Raw genomic sequence first — 18,336 nt, forward strand, 5'->3', positions numbered from 1 at the left:
GTCACTGGATAGAGCCCTTCACCTCAGGAGAAGAGAGGGAATTGCAAACCTACACACACACACACACATATACATGCTCACACCGTACTGTACACACCAACACACAGAGGAACACACACACACACACACACACACAAATACACTGACCTCATGCAGATTGTTCAAACAAAAGCAAACAACTGCAGCTGACGTGGCTGCTGGTTGTTAGTAAGAGAGAGAGTCAGATGATACCTTAATGTTTGAGCGTGTGTGGATGTACCGTCTCTCTACAGTGTTTTATCAGTTTACCTTAACATTTCTGCAGCATCAATAAATACGTTTTTAATTACAGTGTACACAGACAGGTAGACAAAGAGAGAACAGGCTAGGGATGGTGGAGGGAGAGCAGGGTTGAAATAATTGGATCTAGCCTCAGGCACATTAAAAACTTCCACTATGTGGTCAGAAGAACAAGTAGGTTTTGACTCAAATACTTTTGTCATTGCCTACTCACATGACAGGCTTATTTAATAATAATGGCAAGTTAATTTGGTCTAATAAAAACTATGATATACAGACACCTAGAATTGCAAGCTGGTCCATTACAGGTCCCTGACAGGCCCTTGCTAATCCAGCTGGGGGTGGCAATTCTGAAGAGTTGGTGGACTACAGGGGCCTCTGCAGAGTTACAGTAAGTGGTCTAAGTTGACCAATATAAATGTGACTCTGATCAGAGAGGACACTAAAGTAGATATGCATATACTATGTGTGGCAAAATGAATGAATATGTAAATAAGCTATTGATACCATTTTTGGCCTACCCTTATCATTACCTTCTTCTTAGTATTGAGCTACATTAACAATAGCTTACCACAGGCAACAATTAGGTGATAATGATTTTTTGGTCAGGGTGCACAATTCAGCCAGATGGAAAGGGGGAAGTAGCTTGACAATAGGCACTATGTGTGTATGTGATATCCCAGTAGGTGTGTGGGTGTTTGTATGCAAGCAAGCATGCGGAAACATGTTTTCAGTAAGGGGCTGCTACAGCTAAGGTAAAAACACAAGTGTTTAGAATAAACAACTGACAGATGTCGTACATTTTCAACCTAGTTGAATCTGAAATTTGGTGAAGAATAATATTACAGCAGGATATAGCTGCTGCACCCCTCTTCCTGTGCTAATGTGTGTAAATGTGGGAGTGTTTCCTGTTGAGCTCAAACCCCAGTATACATTGTAAAACCTTTGATAAAGCGATCTCTCCCAACAGCGTGCAGCCAAGTACTCATTAATAATGCATGTTACACTCTGCCACACACTTATTTATGGAAGCATGAGTAGACACACACTTGTGCCACACACCTGTGGCTAGGTAAACTGTGGCCTTTCAAAGGTCATCCATCATGCAGAGCTGGAGATCAGAAAAGGAAAGAAAGAGTGGATGAAAGCGAGAGAGAGAGAGAGAGAGAGAGAGAGAGAGAGAGAGAGAGAGAGAGAGAGAGAGAGAGAGAGAGAGAGAGACAGAGAGAGACAGAAAGGCAAAGGTGGGATGAAAGTTTTAAAGTTGACAACTACGTGAAACTGGCTCAAGTGCCTTTGGCCAATTATGTTGGCATTGAGAGTGACTTCCAGCCTTATATCAAAGGCATTGAACAAGACAAGATCTCCAACCTGCAATTAAGATTCTCTTCCTGTATTCTGTCTGATAAACTGTATAGCCAAATACCTTCATTTAACATAGAAGACAGAAAACGGCAAAAATCTGCTCAAAGCACAACTTTAAAATCTTCTGTGTAAGTTCTGACTTGAGTTTTCTGGTGATTGTCGCTGCTGTCTTAGAAAGACTCAAAAAGACACAAAGAAAGAAACCTAAAATCTGAGCTCAAAGCATTACCATCCTGTGCACTCATCTTCCTTTAGTAAGTTCATGCATTTGCCCTTCTTTCACATCATCCATTCATCCTTTTATCTTCTCATCTATACATCTCAGGACAGAGAATTCAATATCAGTGTGCCTTGAGGTTACTCGTAGGAGAGGATGAGACACAAAGAAGCAATAAAAAGTGAGAAGTGATCGATGTCCAGAGGTTGGATGGGCTGTCAGCATAAGGTTAGCCGACCCTCCACCCACCACCCACCACTACCCTTAACACGCACAAACACACCCGACCCTCGCAACCATCTCTCTCTTCTATCACTTGGATAATACACTGAAGCCAATTTGCTCCTTACTGCTTATGGCACCGGCACTCGGAAAAATGATAAGAACACCAGGGTGTTTACTTAACATACACAAGACAGACACTTGGCAGGAGATGTGTTTATGAACATCATAAATACTCCCTCTCCATTACTTATAAGACAACAATGGTGATGCCTTATAAAGGCAGAGTAAGGGGTGCTGTGAACTCCATATGAATGTTTAAAAACAGTTCAACCTCCTGATACAGAAGAGCCTCTCTGACCCACTTCTGAGTAAAAAAAGGAAAGGGGGGGGGTGTCCCCAGGGTCAAAGCTCTCATTAACACATTGAATCCTGCAAAACACATATCCTTGCTTTCACTTCTTTCATGTGCACGCTGCACCCACTGTTTTTATTGCATACATAGAAACCATATCTATCATCCATGAAGTCACACAATTAAGTGGGCTCTTCTATATCACCTCAACACTGAAACATTATTGTGCTGTTACAAAATGACCAAAACATCCAGATAATAGCTTTGTGACAATGTAAGGTCCTCCGGAATTGTGGATGTTGTTGTATATTTGTTTCCCTAACAGGAAACCCTTTGGTATGGAGATGAACCAGGGATCCTGGTGCCAGAAGATCATTTAAATGTTTTGAACATGAAACTCGCGTGGAAATGTTGGTGAGAAACATTATTCTGCTGGTTTCAAGTGTATTGTAAAATATTTTGGTGATAGAAAATGTTATTTATTCAGTACTAATTACAGTATGACACTGAATGTCACTGCAGGCTCACCATTTGACCAATCTGAACACCATTTGAAACATGAGTTCTAGATCTAGATCTAGTATCAAAAGATTGTTTGTGTGTTTTGGTAGCATTTGAATGAAGACTTGTGTTGTGTGCATATTTTGAAAAACATAGAGTGACAGATTTCTGAATTGACCATAGGTTGCAATGAGGAAAACAGTTCAGTGGACATGCTGAATACTAATAGCATAAGATCAGACACATTGTTTACCACATACACAATAGTTATTGGATATTATTCAAGTCTACAATGTCTTAACAAAGAGCAGATGGAAAACTTCTATCGTAGCCCTGATTAATAAAGATATCATCCTGTACACAATGTAAAATTGCAAACTGACAGTTGGTTCCTCTAACTGGGGTGAGTCTTACCTCCAAGGCAGCAGACCTCTTCAGAAGCAGCTGTTCAATTTTTGTAGCTGCTCTAGCCACCAGCTCCTCTGCGTCGTTTTGCTCCACAGTGTAAAGGCGTTGATTTCTCTGAAAAATCTAGACAGAAAGAAAGAGCAGTGAACATATCAAATTGCATACATAATTGATCATTTACAAAATACTTCTGTCAGAAATGAATTTATTAAATAAAATAAAAATCAAATCAAATAGAATGTAGCCAGAAACAAAAAGGACATTATTTCAGAATCATACAACCATAACAGTGTTGCAATTGGATTATGCCCTCTCTTTATGCATGCCTGTAGTGTGTGTGTTTCTACCTGAGTGAGGCTCTTCCCAGCTGTGGCCGTGTCTGCCAGGGTGACAAGCTCTTTCTGCATCTGATCAACCCATTCTTTAATCCTATGGGACAAAGACATGCACACAACCCCTCTTGTAACTCAGATGTAACCAGTTTAGAAGAGACATCACATACATTTCACAGTGCAATTAAACTGTCAGTGAAGTTAGCTTACATCTATCATCTAAGAAGACCAGCTAGACACAGCGTAAAAACAAAGATGCCCAAAGAGAATCACTGTGATAGGTCAAGCAAAATGTCAACCAATCTTCGCTGGAATCACTAAGAACAAATGCGTGGTCATCTAATCAAACACGTGTCATTGCATGTCAGTGTCAACCAATACAATTACTTTCTGAGGGTTCAAACATGAAGCCGACCAATCAGTTAAGTGTCAGCCTGTGTTGTGACTAGTGACGGTGATGAGAGAAAACAGGTGAAAGGTGGGAGGTGGCCAGGACCGACGTGCTTTTTTATATCAAAGAGAGGGGACATCAGGTCCAGCCTGTTGGTGCCACACACAGGATTATGCCATCCTCTCATCCTCCTCCAATCATCTTGTCAAACCACAATAAGCTCACAGCTTGAATTATAATGACATATCACTCCGTGCCTCCTGAACACAGTGGCAATGGATAGAGATCATGGATGGGATGATATATGATATTATCACGTATCAGGATAAAAAAACACTCACACATTGTGGTGAATTTTCAGTATCTAGAAAATCATGAATCAGGATAATCATGCATATCCTTACATGGCTTAAGTTGAAAGAACTGTAGCTGGCTAGCGTACAGTCATATTGATTTCATGATTTATTTTGAATTGCCACAAGGGGAGCCTGCATCTTTCCAGTCATTCCACAATCCTATGGCTTAATAAAATGTAAGGTAAGATGATTCCAGAATGTTTTAGTGCCATTTTAAGAGTTTTAAGTATATTTTGATGATAAGAGGGATAATAATGTGAATCGCAATTATTTTGGCCAGGATAATCGTGTTCATATTGTTCCATGCCTGAAAGAGATGAGAGAGACCTTATGTGTTCTTTTAATTTGTCTTTTTAATTATTTTGTTATTTTGTATTGCTGAAACACGTATTACACAAACAGCCAACAGTCACTGGAACAGGAAGCATGGGGTTTGGATTAACAAGCAGAGGAATCTGAGACGTTCTAACCAGCCAGATCGGCCGGACCAGCCTACCACGGCAGGAGCTGTGACCACCCAGAAGGAGAAGAAGAGAACTAGGATAGGAGCCTTCTTGGCCCAGCTTGGACTTAAGACTGTTCCGGCTAATGGTCTGGACAAAATGGGACGAAATGGGCTGGCCAAACAACGGGAAATCCGAGACTGTTGTGCCCACATCTTTACAGAGACCCGCTCCATCAAAATCCAGGATCAGCACTGGACAGGTGGACCGTGTTCCAAGCTGACAGAGTGCAGGACTCTGGCTGGACAAGGAGGTGGACTCTGTATTTACATGGATGCTTGGTGCTTAAACACAGTCAAAGTGGACACTGTTTCTCAAATGTTAAACTTTATTGTGAAAATGAAACCATATTATCTTCACTATCTTGTTGCTGCTGTTTACATTCCCCCAGATGCAATATGTTTATGTATATAGGCTCTGTTTCTAAATAACTGTATATATTGTTTCATTTTATTTTTTATATATTTTATATATTATTCATTTAATCTAAATGTAATTATCTGTTATGTTATATGTGTGTGTAGCATGAATTAATTAAACTTTAATTTCTTTATGCATCCTTTTGTTGTGCAATGGTAAATAAATTACCTCGAACCTTAATTTAAGTTACATAGAGACTTGTTAGAACAATATGACTCATCTTGAGGCGCACCTGGTATGAGAAGCTTGTAGGAAGAAACTACTTGTGTGCATGTGGATGCATTAATTCACCATATATTCTGTGCATGCACACACATGCACACACAGGGCCATTAATATTGTATGAGAATGAGAACAGGTTGGCATGGGATACAGATGCTCTCATTGCCATGCATTCACACTAACACAGACTCAGCTGTGATCCTCCCCAATGGCAAAGAGACATATTCGCATATATAAGCTGAAATAAACATAGAAAAACAGATACCAGGAAATAGTTATTGGAAAATTCAGAACAAGTAAGAGGAGAAAGATGAGACACTTTGCAAGAGTAGGCATACCAGAGCCGATGGAACAGTGTGAACTTGTTTAGGAAAAGAGAAGGTAGGTGGAGATATTAGAGCAGGGTCAGTCATAATTCAGCTGCTATCCCTTAATTCCGAAAGCCAGATGGTTTAGGGGCTATGCACAATACTGATGCCTGGCAGACCATTATTGCAATCTGAAGGAAAACTAATATAGATGTCTAGCTACTGTATGATACAGTGATTCAGAGCCACCAATTGGGAGTTGTTTGGATACTCATCTTTCAGCTGTCAACAGATCAGGTGTGACTATAAAAGCAGCATGAGAACACTGGAGAAACCAAAATGGAAATATTGCCTGATGATATTCTAGTTTTTAGGCTAATATGAATATTTGAGAAGAAAAGAGAGAAGGAGTTTTTGGAGCTTGACCCAAACTAGTAACCAATATCGGACAAACTTCGACTTGTTGACTGACACTAGCAAATAAGATGGTATTCACCGATATCAGTGGTCGATGTTTATCTGTTGTGTTGCAATGGCTAAATGTGTTTTACAGTTTAAAGTTTTTATTTCCAACTTGGTTATTGGATATATAATCCGTTTTCCAGCACTGCCACAAATGAACAAATACGGATGTGTTCCATGCAGCAGCACGGAAAGTGAGCAGCTGTTCAGCTCTACGTCTGACATGGATGAGAAGAGAAATAGACTGAGCTGCAACTAGACAGAGATGCTTATCTTCGTAGATTTTTTTTCCCTGGCACAAAAGGGTGAATAAATGACAACAAAAAACTGTTGGTATCGGTATTGGCACCAGCTATCTGCCAAACTGTTATTTTAAACATTGGTATCTGTATTGGCCCAAAAACAGTATGAATGAGATGTTGAAAAACTGTAACTCTTCTCTTCTGCTTGCATCTCTTTCACTCTCTTCTATCCTCTTCTCATGATCCTCTTCTCTCCTCTCCTCTCCTCTGCTCCAACCTTCTTTGTCCCCAAATCTACTAACAACAAACTGATTGTAAGGCTTTTTAGAGGACCTTGGACCCCTAAGCCCCCAAAGCCTGAAGCATTGACAAGTCAGTTGTGAGTTAGAGTGAATGTGTGTGTTTGTGTGTGCATGTGTGTGTGTTTGTGCTTCTAGGGACTTGACATTCAGAGAAGCAGAGGGCCGTCTCTCCAGAGTTTAACTTCTGTGAAATCTACTGCTACCAGTGTAAATCTCTGTAACAAAAACTCTCAGGTCCTGACAAATGGATGAGACAACCCAGGCTGTGGTGCAATATGTGTGCATATGTCCTTCTGCACATCCAATATGGATGACTTTTAAAATCTGTTTAGAATTTTTTTTTTTTTTTGTCAGTCTTCAGTCTAATGTAAGGGAACTGCTTAGCCCAATTATCATGATGCTAAATCTGTGTGTGTGTGTGTGTGTAAATACCAAAAACTAAACTTTAGAATGCAGACGAAGAATTATTGACCGTTAAGTGCTATATTGGCTCATTATATACAGTAAAGGACCATAAAATAGAAAGTTCTGCCACTACTCGCCTGTTGCTTTATATGAATACTGGCAGACATATCCTGTTGTTAAATTGGCCTTTAACAGTCAGTTGTATTATCCATACAGGCATGACATATCTCTGCTCATTAATTACTCATCCTTACATCATGCATTTCCAACCATCCCTTTAGGTCCCAACTTGGTTAATGGCAGTGCTTCATAAATGCAATTAGGTGACGCTAGAGTTGTTCCAATCCCGATATCAGTATCTGAAATTCCTCCAATACTGCCGAAAATGCGGTTTCGGGTATCTGTAACTATGCGTGTCTGTGCACCAATACAATACCACATAATTTATTAACCCTAAAGCGGGACCCTACTTCCCGGCTGTGTCTCTTTTTTTTCCCAGGATAGCCAGGTCATTATTTTTATTTTTTCAATGCACATGTATTGGATCGGTACTCTGTATTGGCCGATATTCAGGTATCAAATCTATATCGGGAAGGCAAAAATGGCATCGGGGCATCTCTAGGTGAGGCCCGCTCTCAGCCCATCATGGTCTATATGTAGAGTCAGATCTCATCCTGCTATTGACACTAATGTATCTCCTTTTAGCTCTTTACATATAAATATAAATTAGGTAAAGTACATATTATCTTATCACCATAAGTATAATGTAAGTTATTTTCTATGGCGAAAATAACATGGCTATTTAGAGATGCCTAAACAGTAATAAAGTCATTGTTGAGCTGAGATAGCAAAATGTTTCTGCTCTGGTTGCTGGGCTTTGATTACTGCAGCCTCTGGTACAGTGCTGGATAATTAAACACACACACACACACAAATGCACATACAAATGGCAACTGGGTCAGACACTGCCCTACATTGTTTTTCAGACACAGGAAGAGCAAATCAGAGCGAAACAGAAAGAGAGGTAGAGAGACAATACAAGAAGAGAGACAGATGTTGTGGTACCACCACTTCGACTATAGAGAGAGAAAGTAATGAGCTGGCCCATAGTGTGTATCTCAGTAGGCAGCTGTGTTAAACTACAGTCTAATTACACATCATTACAGAGGCAAAGACAGAAGAGGTCCGGCCCAGACAGCAAAGCGGAATGAGGCATGGAAACACCAACAGTAATGCACCAAAACAACCTGCGGCGCTCTGCTCACGCTCTGCTCATGCTCTGTAGCCTATACCCTAACACCCAAGTGGCCAATTCAGTCCTTCTTCAGCCTGGCCCAGATAATAAAAACTACCTTCATATGAAGAGGAGAGTTGTTGGATCAGGCTCTGACCATTGCTACCCTCTTTCTTTCTTACAGTAATTGCAGCTTGGATTTGCAATTTGGGTGCTTTTTGGTGATTCCTGATCTGAAATATTCCTGGTACAGCCAATATGAGTTAATTGCTACAAACTCAAAAACATTCGCATGAGCTGGTGTTTGTCCTATTGTTGTTTTTTATGCACATTGAAATGTTGCTCTAGACATCTAGTGCAAAATCATCTCAAGAATATTTACTGGAACAACAGAGATAGGACCATAAAGAAACACACAACCAGCTGGTTACAGTTTGAAAAGCTACCTTTACACAATCAGTTTTTTTATCTCCATCCATCTGATCAGTGTAATCCAGGAGAATGCACTTGATGAATGTTGAGTGTTGGATCCACTTCATTTTGATTTATTTTGGCTTGCTGTATCTGTGTTCAAACATCTCATCATTGCATCTCATCATGCACACTCCAAAACAAGGCACCTATTCTTTACAGGCATATTAGAGCCATGATTATATATATTCCTCTCGTATCCATATAGTGGTATATATCATGCAGATAAACATGCAGGCTCATCAACTTAGAAGATGAATTTGGAAAATCATGCTGTGTGCAGTTGGATTGAATGGATCCTGAGACCTGTTTTTTTCAAAACCAATCCAAAAGAAGCAGATTGCATGAAGAGGTCTTTGTGCTATAATTACAGAGGGTTATCCAGCAGATTTAGCACAAGGGGATGTTAGCTGTTGGGTAGTTATTTGCTTTCACCATTAGGCAGCCAAATACAGGTATTTTTGCAGTTACTAATTGTGTATACCAAAGGACAGCCATAAAAATGTATTCCACCTTAATGTCCGAGACAATTTTGTTGATCTGACTTTTTCTTCTGTGATATTGTAATCTCGGAAAGTGAATTGAGGGACACTGAGCATCACTGCGTTTTAGACTGTGCTTCTGCTGTGTCAAGTGTCTTTAGCCAGGCTGCACTGGGACACTTTTCCGTCTTAAAAAACCAAAGCTACGGTGCCCGGATAGCTCACATGGTAGAGCTGGCACCCCATGTACCAAGGCCGAGTCCTTGCTGCAGCGGCCATGGGTTCGGGTTTGACTCCAACCTGTGTCAAGTAATTTCCCCACGGGATTATTAAATTATATCTGACTCTTTACTGTCTCTTGGCCTCTCTCTCTCTCCCCCTTTTCCTGTCACTCGTCTGCTGTAACTATCGCTTAAAAAGGCAATAAAAGCCCCCCAAAAAATACAAAAAAATCAAATACTGAAAACAATATGATGATGTAATATCACGTACGGTTCTGGCAGTGGCTTGGCATCACCTCTGGTTGGGTTGCTATTTCAGTTATCGTGACAACCATGTCTTCTAGTCGTGCCAGGTGGAAGGCGTAAGCGTAAGATAGCAGAATGGATGCTTCTGGTGCCATCGGCCGCGTCGCAGCCGGAATACGACGTAGCCGCGCCCAGTGGAAACAGTCCATACCTTCAGAGTTCAAATATCAGCAGTAACTTCATTCTGCAGGTGCTGTAGAATTGTATTGCCTTATATCAAGAGGCATTAGGGGGTGGGCAACATATTAGAAATGTCTGACAGATGCCAGTGCTCTGGTCTGGTGACCAAACTTTTATTTCAAGTAAAAATTTAATGAAAATGATTTGCATGTAAATAGTTTTAAAATGCCAGCAGGCTTAGTTCAGGTAACTGAACAAAATACATGTGATTTTTTTACTATTTCACTCTTTGCTGCCTCTTTGGCTCGGTCTCTCTTTTAAAACAAATAATGTAGGCCTATCTCAAGGGGTTTCCTGCTTTAATCACGGATCCAAATGTAAGTAAAGCCCCACCAAAATGCTCAAACCAAAACCTGCTATTATTCCCAGGATTTATGGGACTCTTTACTTATTGTGAATACTGTATATCTGAAATGTATATGGTAGGCTACAACAATACAAAGATCTTGAATGTGAACTGGATTTCAAGAGAACTTTGTATGGAATCTGAAAAAGGAAAATAAAAGTTAAATCGCCCTGATTTTGCAAATGAATAATAGGATTGCTTTGCCATAGTTGAGCACATCATTATTTTCTTATTAAACTTCAAACTCGTAAGGGCCACATACAAGGGGGCAACTTTTGTCTTTTTACAGGAAGGGACAGGACCAGGCGAAGTCACTGTAACTCCTCAACAACTTCAGGAGCTGTCATAGCCATCCACCGGCGACAAGCTGCTGAGTATGGTAACCAACATTAATCATCGCCTGGAGGCGAGCAGCCAGACGGAAGCTTAAGTATATTCTAACCTCGAACGTGTTTTATTCAAGATGACCATTGGTGCATGAATGAACCCGACCAGCCAACCCCACTCACACAAACCCAACCGCGCGCGTACTGTACTGCCTACACACCTTGAGTGGCTCATTAAATGTAACAGCCTCTACTTGTGACTAACCGACGAGTCTGCAACATTAATGCACGAAATTGGATTATATACTTACATGAGCTGTGTCGGAAACTGCGATGCCAAAGACCCGTCCTGCCATAACAGGACCAGAAACACCCAGGCTCGTACCCTGCAGGTATCCATTGTAAAAAAAAAAGGGGGGGAAATTCCCCGACGCGCGTCAACACCAAATGAGCTCGGCTCCCCTTCGCAGCCGATAATGGGAGCGGTGTTCAGAAGCAGCGTGAGTGGCAGTCCGTCGCTCCCTCACAGATTAACGAACCCTGACGCCTCTAATCTGATCACCCGGCCGTCCAGCGCTCTAACAGGTACTGAAGCTGGATCTCTCTCTCTCTCTCTCTCTCTCTCTCTCTCTCTCTCTCTCTCTCACTCACCCTGTTGCCCCCTCCTTTTCAGTCTAGCGGGGGAAAAAAATCACTTATGCTCCTTTTATCTTGTAACATGATACTCTGTTGTGACTTGACCTGACGTAAATTGGACTAGTCCCTTTTTTTAAATGTATTATATGATCTAATTGTTGTAATATTACAAAATCAAAACATTAAAATTATATCAAAATATATTTGTTTGGGTCCATAAACAATCAAAAAAGCATTGTTTCCCCTTCCCTCAGGTTGTGCAGCATTCCCTATTGTGAGCAACAAATTGTTTTTTACCTCCATATAAAGAAACACCTGCTAAAAGGAGGGTCTGACTACAGGTACCCCCCCCCCCACACACACACACACACACACACACACACACACACAAGCGCATGCTGACTGAATACAGATGCAGGTATAGCTCTTTAAAATGCCCTACAACCTTTCAATTCCTACAACGCGAAGGGATGGGAGAATTTACTGGCTTTGATAGCACAGTCTTTGCCAGTTGCTATCAGTCATATTGGTAGCATTGAGTGGCAGCAAGCAGAGAAACTGTCCCGCATGGGATTCAGTGCTGGTCTGACAGATCTATTGATTTCACACATATAGCCTAGTGCAACATCTTATGAGAAAAGTAGGCTACAGTAAAAGCCCAATAAATCTCCCTGCTATCAATCATATCTTATATAAGATTGAATTTGTGGCTATGTGCTGCACATCTTAACGCAAATGTGTAAAAGATGGAATATATAGAATGTATAAACTACAAACTCCAGTACCACTGCAGTATCCAAAATCCCAGTTTGTCATCATTTTGAATTAAAAGAGCATCACTTTGAATTGATTTAATAATTTAATAACAGAGCGATAACATAAACCTACTGTGTATGTCTGTGTGTGTGTGTGTGTGTGTGTGTGTGTGTGTATGTGTGTATGTAATTCAGGCCTGGAGGGAGGGCAGGGCAGCACAAGCAGGATGCTTGGGGATTTGGTTATCAATCGTTGCTTGGCAACCACACACCATCTCTGGTGTCCTCTCACACCCCCCACCCCCTGCCCCTCCTTTCTCTCTTTGTCTCTCCCATCTCCAACTCTCCCCCTGCTCTCACTCTACTGCACTGTTGCTCTTCCCCACTCAGCTTCTCCACTATTCTCATCCCCTCACTCCCTGTCACATCACCCTCTCCGCATTCTCTCTCCCTACACCTTTCTCACACTCATTTCCCCCAGCAGACGAGCAGATGCACCTGCTGATGGGATAGAGAAAAGTATGTGAATGGTGAAAACTGGAGAGGTGTCGTGGGGTGGAGGAACATAATAGCATAATATCAAAGAGCAGTGTGGAGAGGATGGGGAGGTGGAGGCCTCCTCTGCACACATCCCCATTCAATACTTTTTTATTCATTGGGAACATCCGATCCCAAATAGGATGAGGTGTCAGACTAATGTCTGGGGTGCAACACCTGTCCTTTCATATAGTATAGGAAACTGATGTTAGACCAGAATAAAAACTAATGGTAATTGTAAGAAAGATCTGGACAGACAATTAATCTCTGTGTAAAGCCTTAAACACCCAATAAACCCAATATATTTTTATATGGCCACATGACTCAAATTATATTATTAACTATTATAAAATGTACTTCACAGGTATAAACCAAAAAATCATATTGCAACATTTTTGCTTTACAAATAAGACTAATAACCTGGTTTTAAGTAGTCTCTTATTATCCTATTATGGGTACAAAATGAACAAGCACCAAATACCCATTTTAAATATCATCTTAATAGACTTATCCTGACTTCAGAGGAGAGAACCACCTGTAGACATGGCATCTTTGGCAGTAATGTTAAAGTCATAATGTGCAAAAGAACTACTGGTTAAAAATCTGTTACAGTGACAGTTGAGTTTATTTGATAGAGGATACTGCCATCTGGAGGTAATTTATTAAAAACACAAGAATCAGTTGCTGTTAAAGAATTTGGAACTTAATCTTTTTACTTTTTTTTTTTTCAAGAAGTTTTCTGTATATATGCCCAAATCCTTATATCCATGCACAAGTATGTTGTATAGTCCTTTTGGAATATGAACCATAATACAGTATATATTTATAATAGGATAACAAGTAATGAAAACTAATACACCGAATACATCAGAATGTAAATGATCATAAACAGTTCCTGTAAGGCCATAAATTCTCCTTTCACCACCCACATGAGTCTTTAAAATGGCCCACTATTACTGTAAACTGTGTTTCTGTATATATAAATAAATATATATAATTTGAATAAATAACATTTTGTCAGGAAAAGAAAAGAACAGGAACTATAGTATCCTTTAAATATTTGATTTAGAGCCAGGGACTTATTTATTCTGTTGCATTTATTTGAACTTGACCTTTAGCAGACTAGCAGAATTTTCAGATTCAGGGTGTCCATAGTGATTGGTGTGATCATTATCAGAGATAATATACCAAGAGGAAACATATCCAAATTTTGTATTGAGCTGCCAGTAGCCTAAATATGAGCAGCATAACAGACCTCCTTAACAGTGGAAAGAAATCAAATTCAGGACAGTTGCAATAACGCAGAACCAATTTTCTGTACGTCTGTCCTGTAAGATGAATGATGTCTGGTATCAAAGGTGGCAGTCATGTAGAACGATACTGCAGGAAAGTAATTACCAGAATCCACACACCCAAAGAGAGGATGACACGCAAAAAATGGCCACAGGTTGGACTCAAACCTATGGCTACTGCAACAAGGTCTTGGTACATGGGGCGCCAGCTCCACTGATAATAAGCGCAGAGGCACCACCACCTTAGACACAGCACCAGAAACTAGCAGCTAAGCTATATGTGCCACTCTGTTGATATACCAAGTATATTATCAAATTCTACACGGCATTTCTATAGTCGCTGATACTTAATTGACAATTTGTGCATACCATATGTCAGTGGCTTTGCAGAGTAAGATGGCAGGGTCCATGGGGAGAAGAAGATCAAATATGAAATGGCCTCGACCAGACCTTGTTAATTATGATGATTGAACTACTCTGATAAATAAGGAATACAATGGGTTACTTTCTTACTGTAAATACACCCTGAATAATAGTGAAAGCCAAAATGTGCATCTTTGCCACCATCTGGTGGTAGTATCAAGAGTGTCACTGTGGCAGACCACGTTGTTGTTTTTCCTACTGTGACAGGTCAAAATGACTACTCACCTATTATCATTGAAAAAAGTAGTTTGGTGTAAGTCTGATGTAAGAAAAAAAATTTAAAAATTCAAAACAAAACAAAGCTTGTCTCCATGTGTAATATAGCTCTTCTTAATATTTATTCTTTAGACTCAGGGGAAACAGCTGATTTTTTACAGCACAATTTGCATAATATCTCAACACATCCTGTGTACAACCACAAAACCATAACAGTAGATTCTTTGTTTTTACACTGAGTGAAAAACAAGACAATTTTACAAGCATATTTCTTTACAATCAGCATACAGATAAATCTATACATACTCTCTTTTTAAACATAATCTGTAGGCAAAATATACAGACAAACCATCAACAAAACATGCAACATCCAAAACATAAAGTCTCTGACAACTATTGAAGTTGAATAGATTTTTTTCCCTTTGTGTTGTTTCAGCTGTTTACAGGACGTGGTTGCACAGATAGTCATTGGATGACAGCACACGTTTTGATTACACAGTCAAATCCCCTTATACAACTATAGACACGCATTGCTGTACAGTAAGTCTTTTGTGATTTTTTTTCGACACTCACATGCTCAAACTTCGGACAATATAAACATTCAATCTTTGTAGAAAATAAACACTTTATGTACACATGTCAAAGGACTTAAGTCACATTCACACTCCTCAGAACAACAACAAATGGATGGTTTCACAATTACAGGCAACAGCTGATCTTAACAAACAGTATTTAGCTTGAGGGAAGTCTAATGAAACACAAGGGGTTAAACAGTCATGACTGAGCATTGAGGGAATAGGTTTTATTTACTGTATTTTGTACACAGACTGTTAAGTAGACTATGAGCATAATGTAGTAGGGTGAAATCTTCCCAGATTGTGCATTGTGTTTAGGAACCCCAGCATGTCAGCATGTATTCTTTTGCCACATTGATACAAAATGCACACCACAATATTTTCTGCCACCACATACACCATGACTCAGTTCATTTCAGTGCAGGAACACAAAACACATAATCTTGCTTGTCATGAAAGTTGGAAAATGAGACAAGGAAATAAACAATGTAATAATAAAGTGCACAAGCTCCATGTAGATGTTAACAGCGGTTAACATCAATTTATATTAAAATCAGTAAAAAAAAAATCAATATAGTTAATATTTCTTTCAATGATGTACAAATTAAAGTTATTTTTCTATAAGACATATTTTTTGACCATATGTTCACAAATATAACATTTAGTTCCAAAAAAAACAAATGCATTCAAACACATCTATGTTGCATAGAATTAAGAACCAATGGGTCTAGAATAAAAAAAAATTAAGATTGGCACAGCAAAATCATTATCTGAAAACTCAACCACATTTCCTTCCTCATTATATCCTCTTTTTTGTGAACCTTTGCTATAAGATTAAGTGACATCTTGTTCTGAATGTGTTTCTTGTTTCCTCTGTTATATTTAATTCTTTAAAAAAAATTGCATCAGCCCTGTGATATGCCTAAATACACTGACAGCAGTTCTGAGGGTCACTTGATACTGTTTTTTTTTTCCTTCTGTAGATGTAGTGGCAAAACATTACAAGATGAATACATGGGTCACCTGCTCCACTTTAGTACTGAGACTTGGCCCATATGTTCTTCTGACTTAAATATGACTGTACCCCATTGGGCCTGAGTAAATGTTTGGTCACAGGCAGTGAAAGAGGCTGGTTCACTGTGTTGCAACGGGAGTCACTGACACATAACAGCATAATGAGTTTTACAGCACAGCCAGACACACAGAGGAACCTTGACATTTGACTGGTAAGAACATTTTTTTCTTCTTTTTGAAACTATTTTTAAGTAAAACTGAGACCAGGTTGGGTGTTTACTAATACAGATAGCATAGCTGTCATACTGAAGTAATGACAGTTGCAGATCTATGTATGGTTTTGACACAACTTGTGTGAATTACATGTCTATTCCAACTGTAATTGGGCTACTCAGAAAGAAATATTAGCATACGCTGAGCAACTACAACTGTCTTAAAGTAAAATGTTGTACACATGAGACCGATGTGACAAACTCTTGTCATCCTCTATGGTTGGCTTGTGTAACATTTAACACAGCATGTGTTTTGGACTTCCACTGTAATTACAACTTGACCTCCACAATCACATGCCAGTGAAATAGCAATATGCCACTGGATGTTGACCTTGACCAAATGTTAATTTATCACAGCCCTGTTGAATATCTAGTGGTGCGTCAGCGTGATCAGAGGACCGAAGGAGCTATTTTTCATGAACATCCTTGAGCTCACATAGGTCCACATTCACATAACAGCTATTAAGACTGCCTACACCATAGACTAAAGTAGCCTACTGGATTGTCAGTGCGCCACCCACAGCCACAGAGATCATATGTCTATATTTTAATATATATTTAGTGACAAGAGAACTGTTACTGTATATTATATTTAGATATATTCTGCATCTATATCTTTGTATATTATATAAACGTCACACTGTACAATGTGATTCTCTGATATGCTCTGTAGTCTGCATTTGTGATATCTACAATCTGAGGTGCTGTACATTTTATCTTCATCCCATAGCAAAAGTCAACTGTCTGACTCTGTTCAACATAAGCTTTGTTGTTGTTTTTTTCTTTTTACTTGAAACTGAAAGACTATGATACAAAAACGGTATGCATTCCTCCAAATATTTCAAGAACACTAATGACCACACACGTCAAAACCATTATGTGAGCAATACAATGGTGACTCCCATATGAATAAAACACAATGCTAATTCAGTTGATGATTATGTGATCAAATTCACATTTTTTTCATCTTTCCCTCTGATAGATATGTTAGCTAAGTTGCACAGCACCAAAATAACAAAGTGTCATGTGGATTGTGGAATTGGAACTATGGTAAGAAAGACATCACTGCTCTCAATGCCATATTGCTGCTAAGTCTGTTTCAGTGCCTGTTGTGGCGTTTGCATGTTTGCATCGTACAAGTAAAGTCCACAACCAACAGAGACCCGACATGGGAGGAGGTGGATGTGTGCTGGCAGTGTTGGACTGATACAGTTGTTATGGTATTAGCACATAATTCCCTACTTCTTATAACGTATGAACCGAGGAAGTAAAGGAAGAATGGAGGAATTAAATGGATCTTTTTTTTAATTTCCTCTTCTTTATTTATTTTTTCTCTTATTCATCTTTTTGTCAAACCGGACCTCTGAACTAGTACATTCTGGCTTCATCTTCATCTAGGCTTATCTTATATCCAACTTGTCGGTGTGGTGCTCAAGGGTTGGTCTGAGTGGAGCTGACAAACAACTTGTGCCAGCTTACCACTCTTTTCCTCATGTCCACCTTATCTAGCCAGATGTAGGCTTCCCCTATCAGGGTCTTCTTCATGAACTTGCCTCCATTGGACACCAAGAAAAGCTAGAAATGCATTGGAGAGAGAAAAAGATTTGTCATGACTTTTTCTGTTGTTATATTTTTGTGTTTAGCTCACACACCCAGTCCATCTTGAAAAGTGTACAGGTAAAGTCATGTTATCCAGCATGAATATTGCAAACAGAATTGGGCGAAGTGGTTATAATCTATCGATTATATAAATATAATAT

At 39.5% G+C, this 18,336-nt stretch overlaps 2 protein-coding genes across 3 annotated transcripts in view; both read right to left on the minus strand.

The window, feature by feature from the left end:
- LOC127352416 (voltage-dependent calcium channel subunit alpha-2/delta-1) overlaps positions 1-11,455 on the minus strand; it is a 59,766-nt gene extending 48,311 nt beyond the window's left edge. For both annotated transcript variants that reach the window (XM_051380764.1, XM_051380763.1), the window contains exons 1-3: positions 11,168-11,455; positions 3,695-3,776; positions 3,354-3,470 (exon numbers count right to left, since the gene is read on the minus strand). In XM_051380764.1, coding sequence (XP_051236724.1) covers positions 3,354-3,470; positions 3,695-3,776; positions 11,168-11,256 — 288 coding nt within the window. In that variant the 5' untranslated portion in view covers positions 11,257-11,455. The remainder of the gene's footprint in view (positions 1-3,353; positions 3,471-3,694; positions 3,777-11,167) is intronic.
- A 3,358-nt stretch (positions 11,456-14,813) lies between these two features.
- Positions 14,814-18,336, minus strand: part of pclob (piccolo presynaptic cytomatrix protein b) — a 59,513-nt gene continuing 55,990 nt past the window's right edge. The window contains exon 37 of the mRNA XM_051383527.1: positions 14,814-18,151. Coding sequence (XP_051239487.1) covers positions 18,008-18,151 — 144 coding nt within the window. The 3' untranslated portion in view covers positions 14,814-18,007. The remainder of the gene's footprint in view (positions 18,152-18,336) is intronic.

This window comes from Dicentrarchus labrax, unplaced genomic scaffold (assembly GCF_905237075.1).
Source record: "Dicentrarchus labrax unplaced genomic scaffold, dlabrax2021, whole genome shotgun sequence".
Taxonomy (NCBI): Eukaryota; Metazoa; Chordata; class Actinopteri; family Moronidae; genus Dicentrarchus; species Dicentrarchus labrax.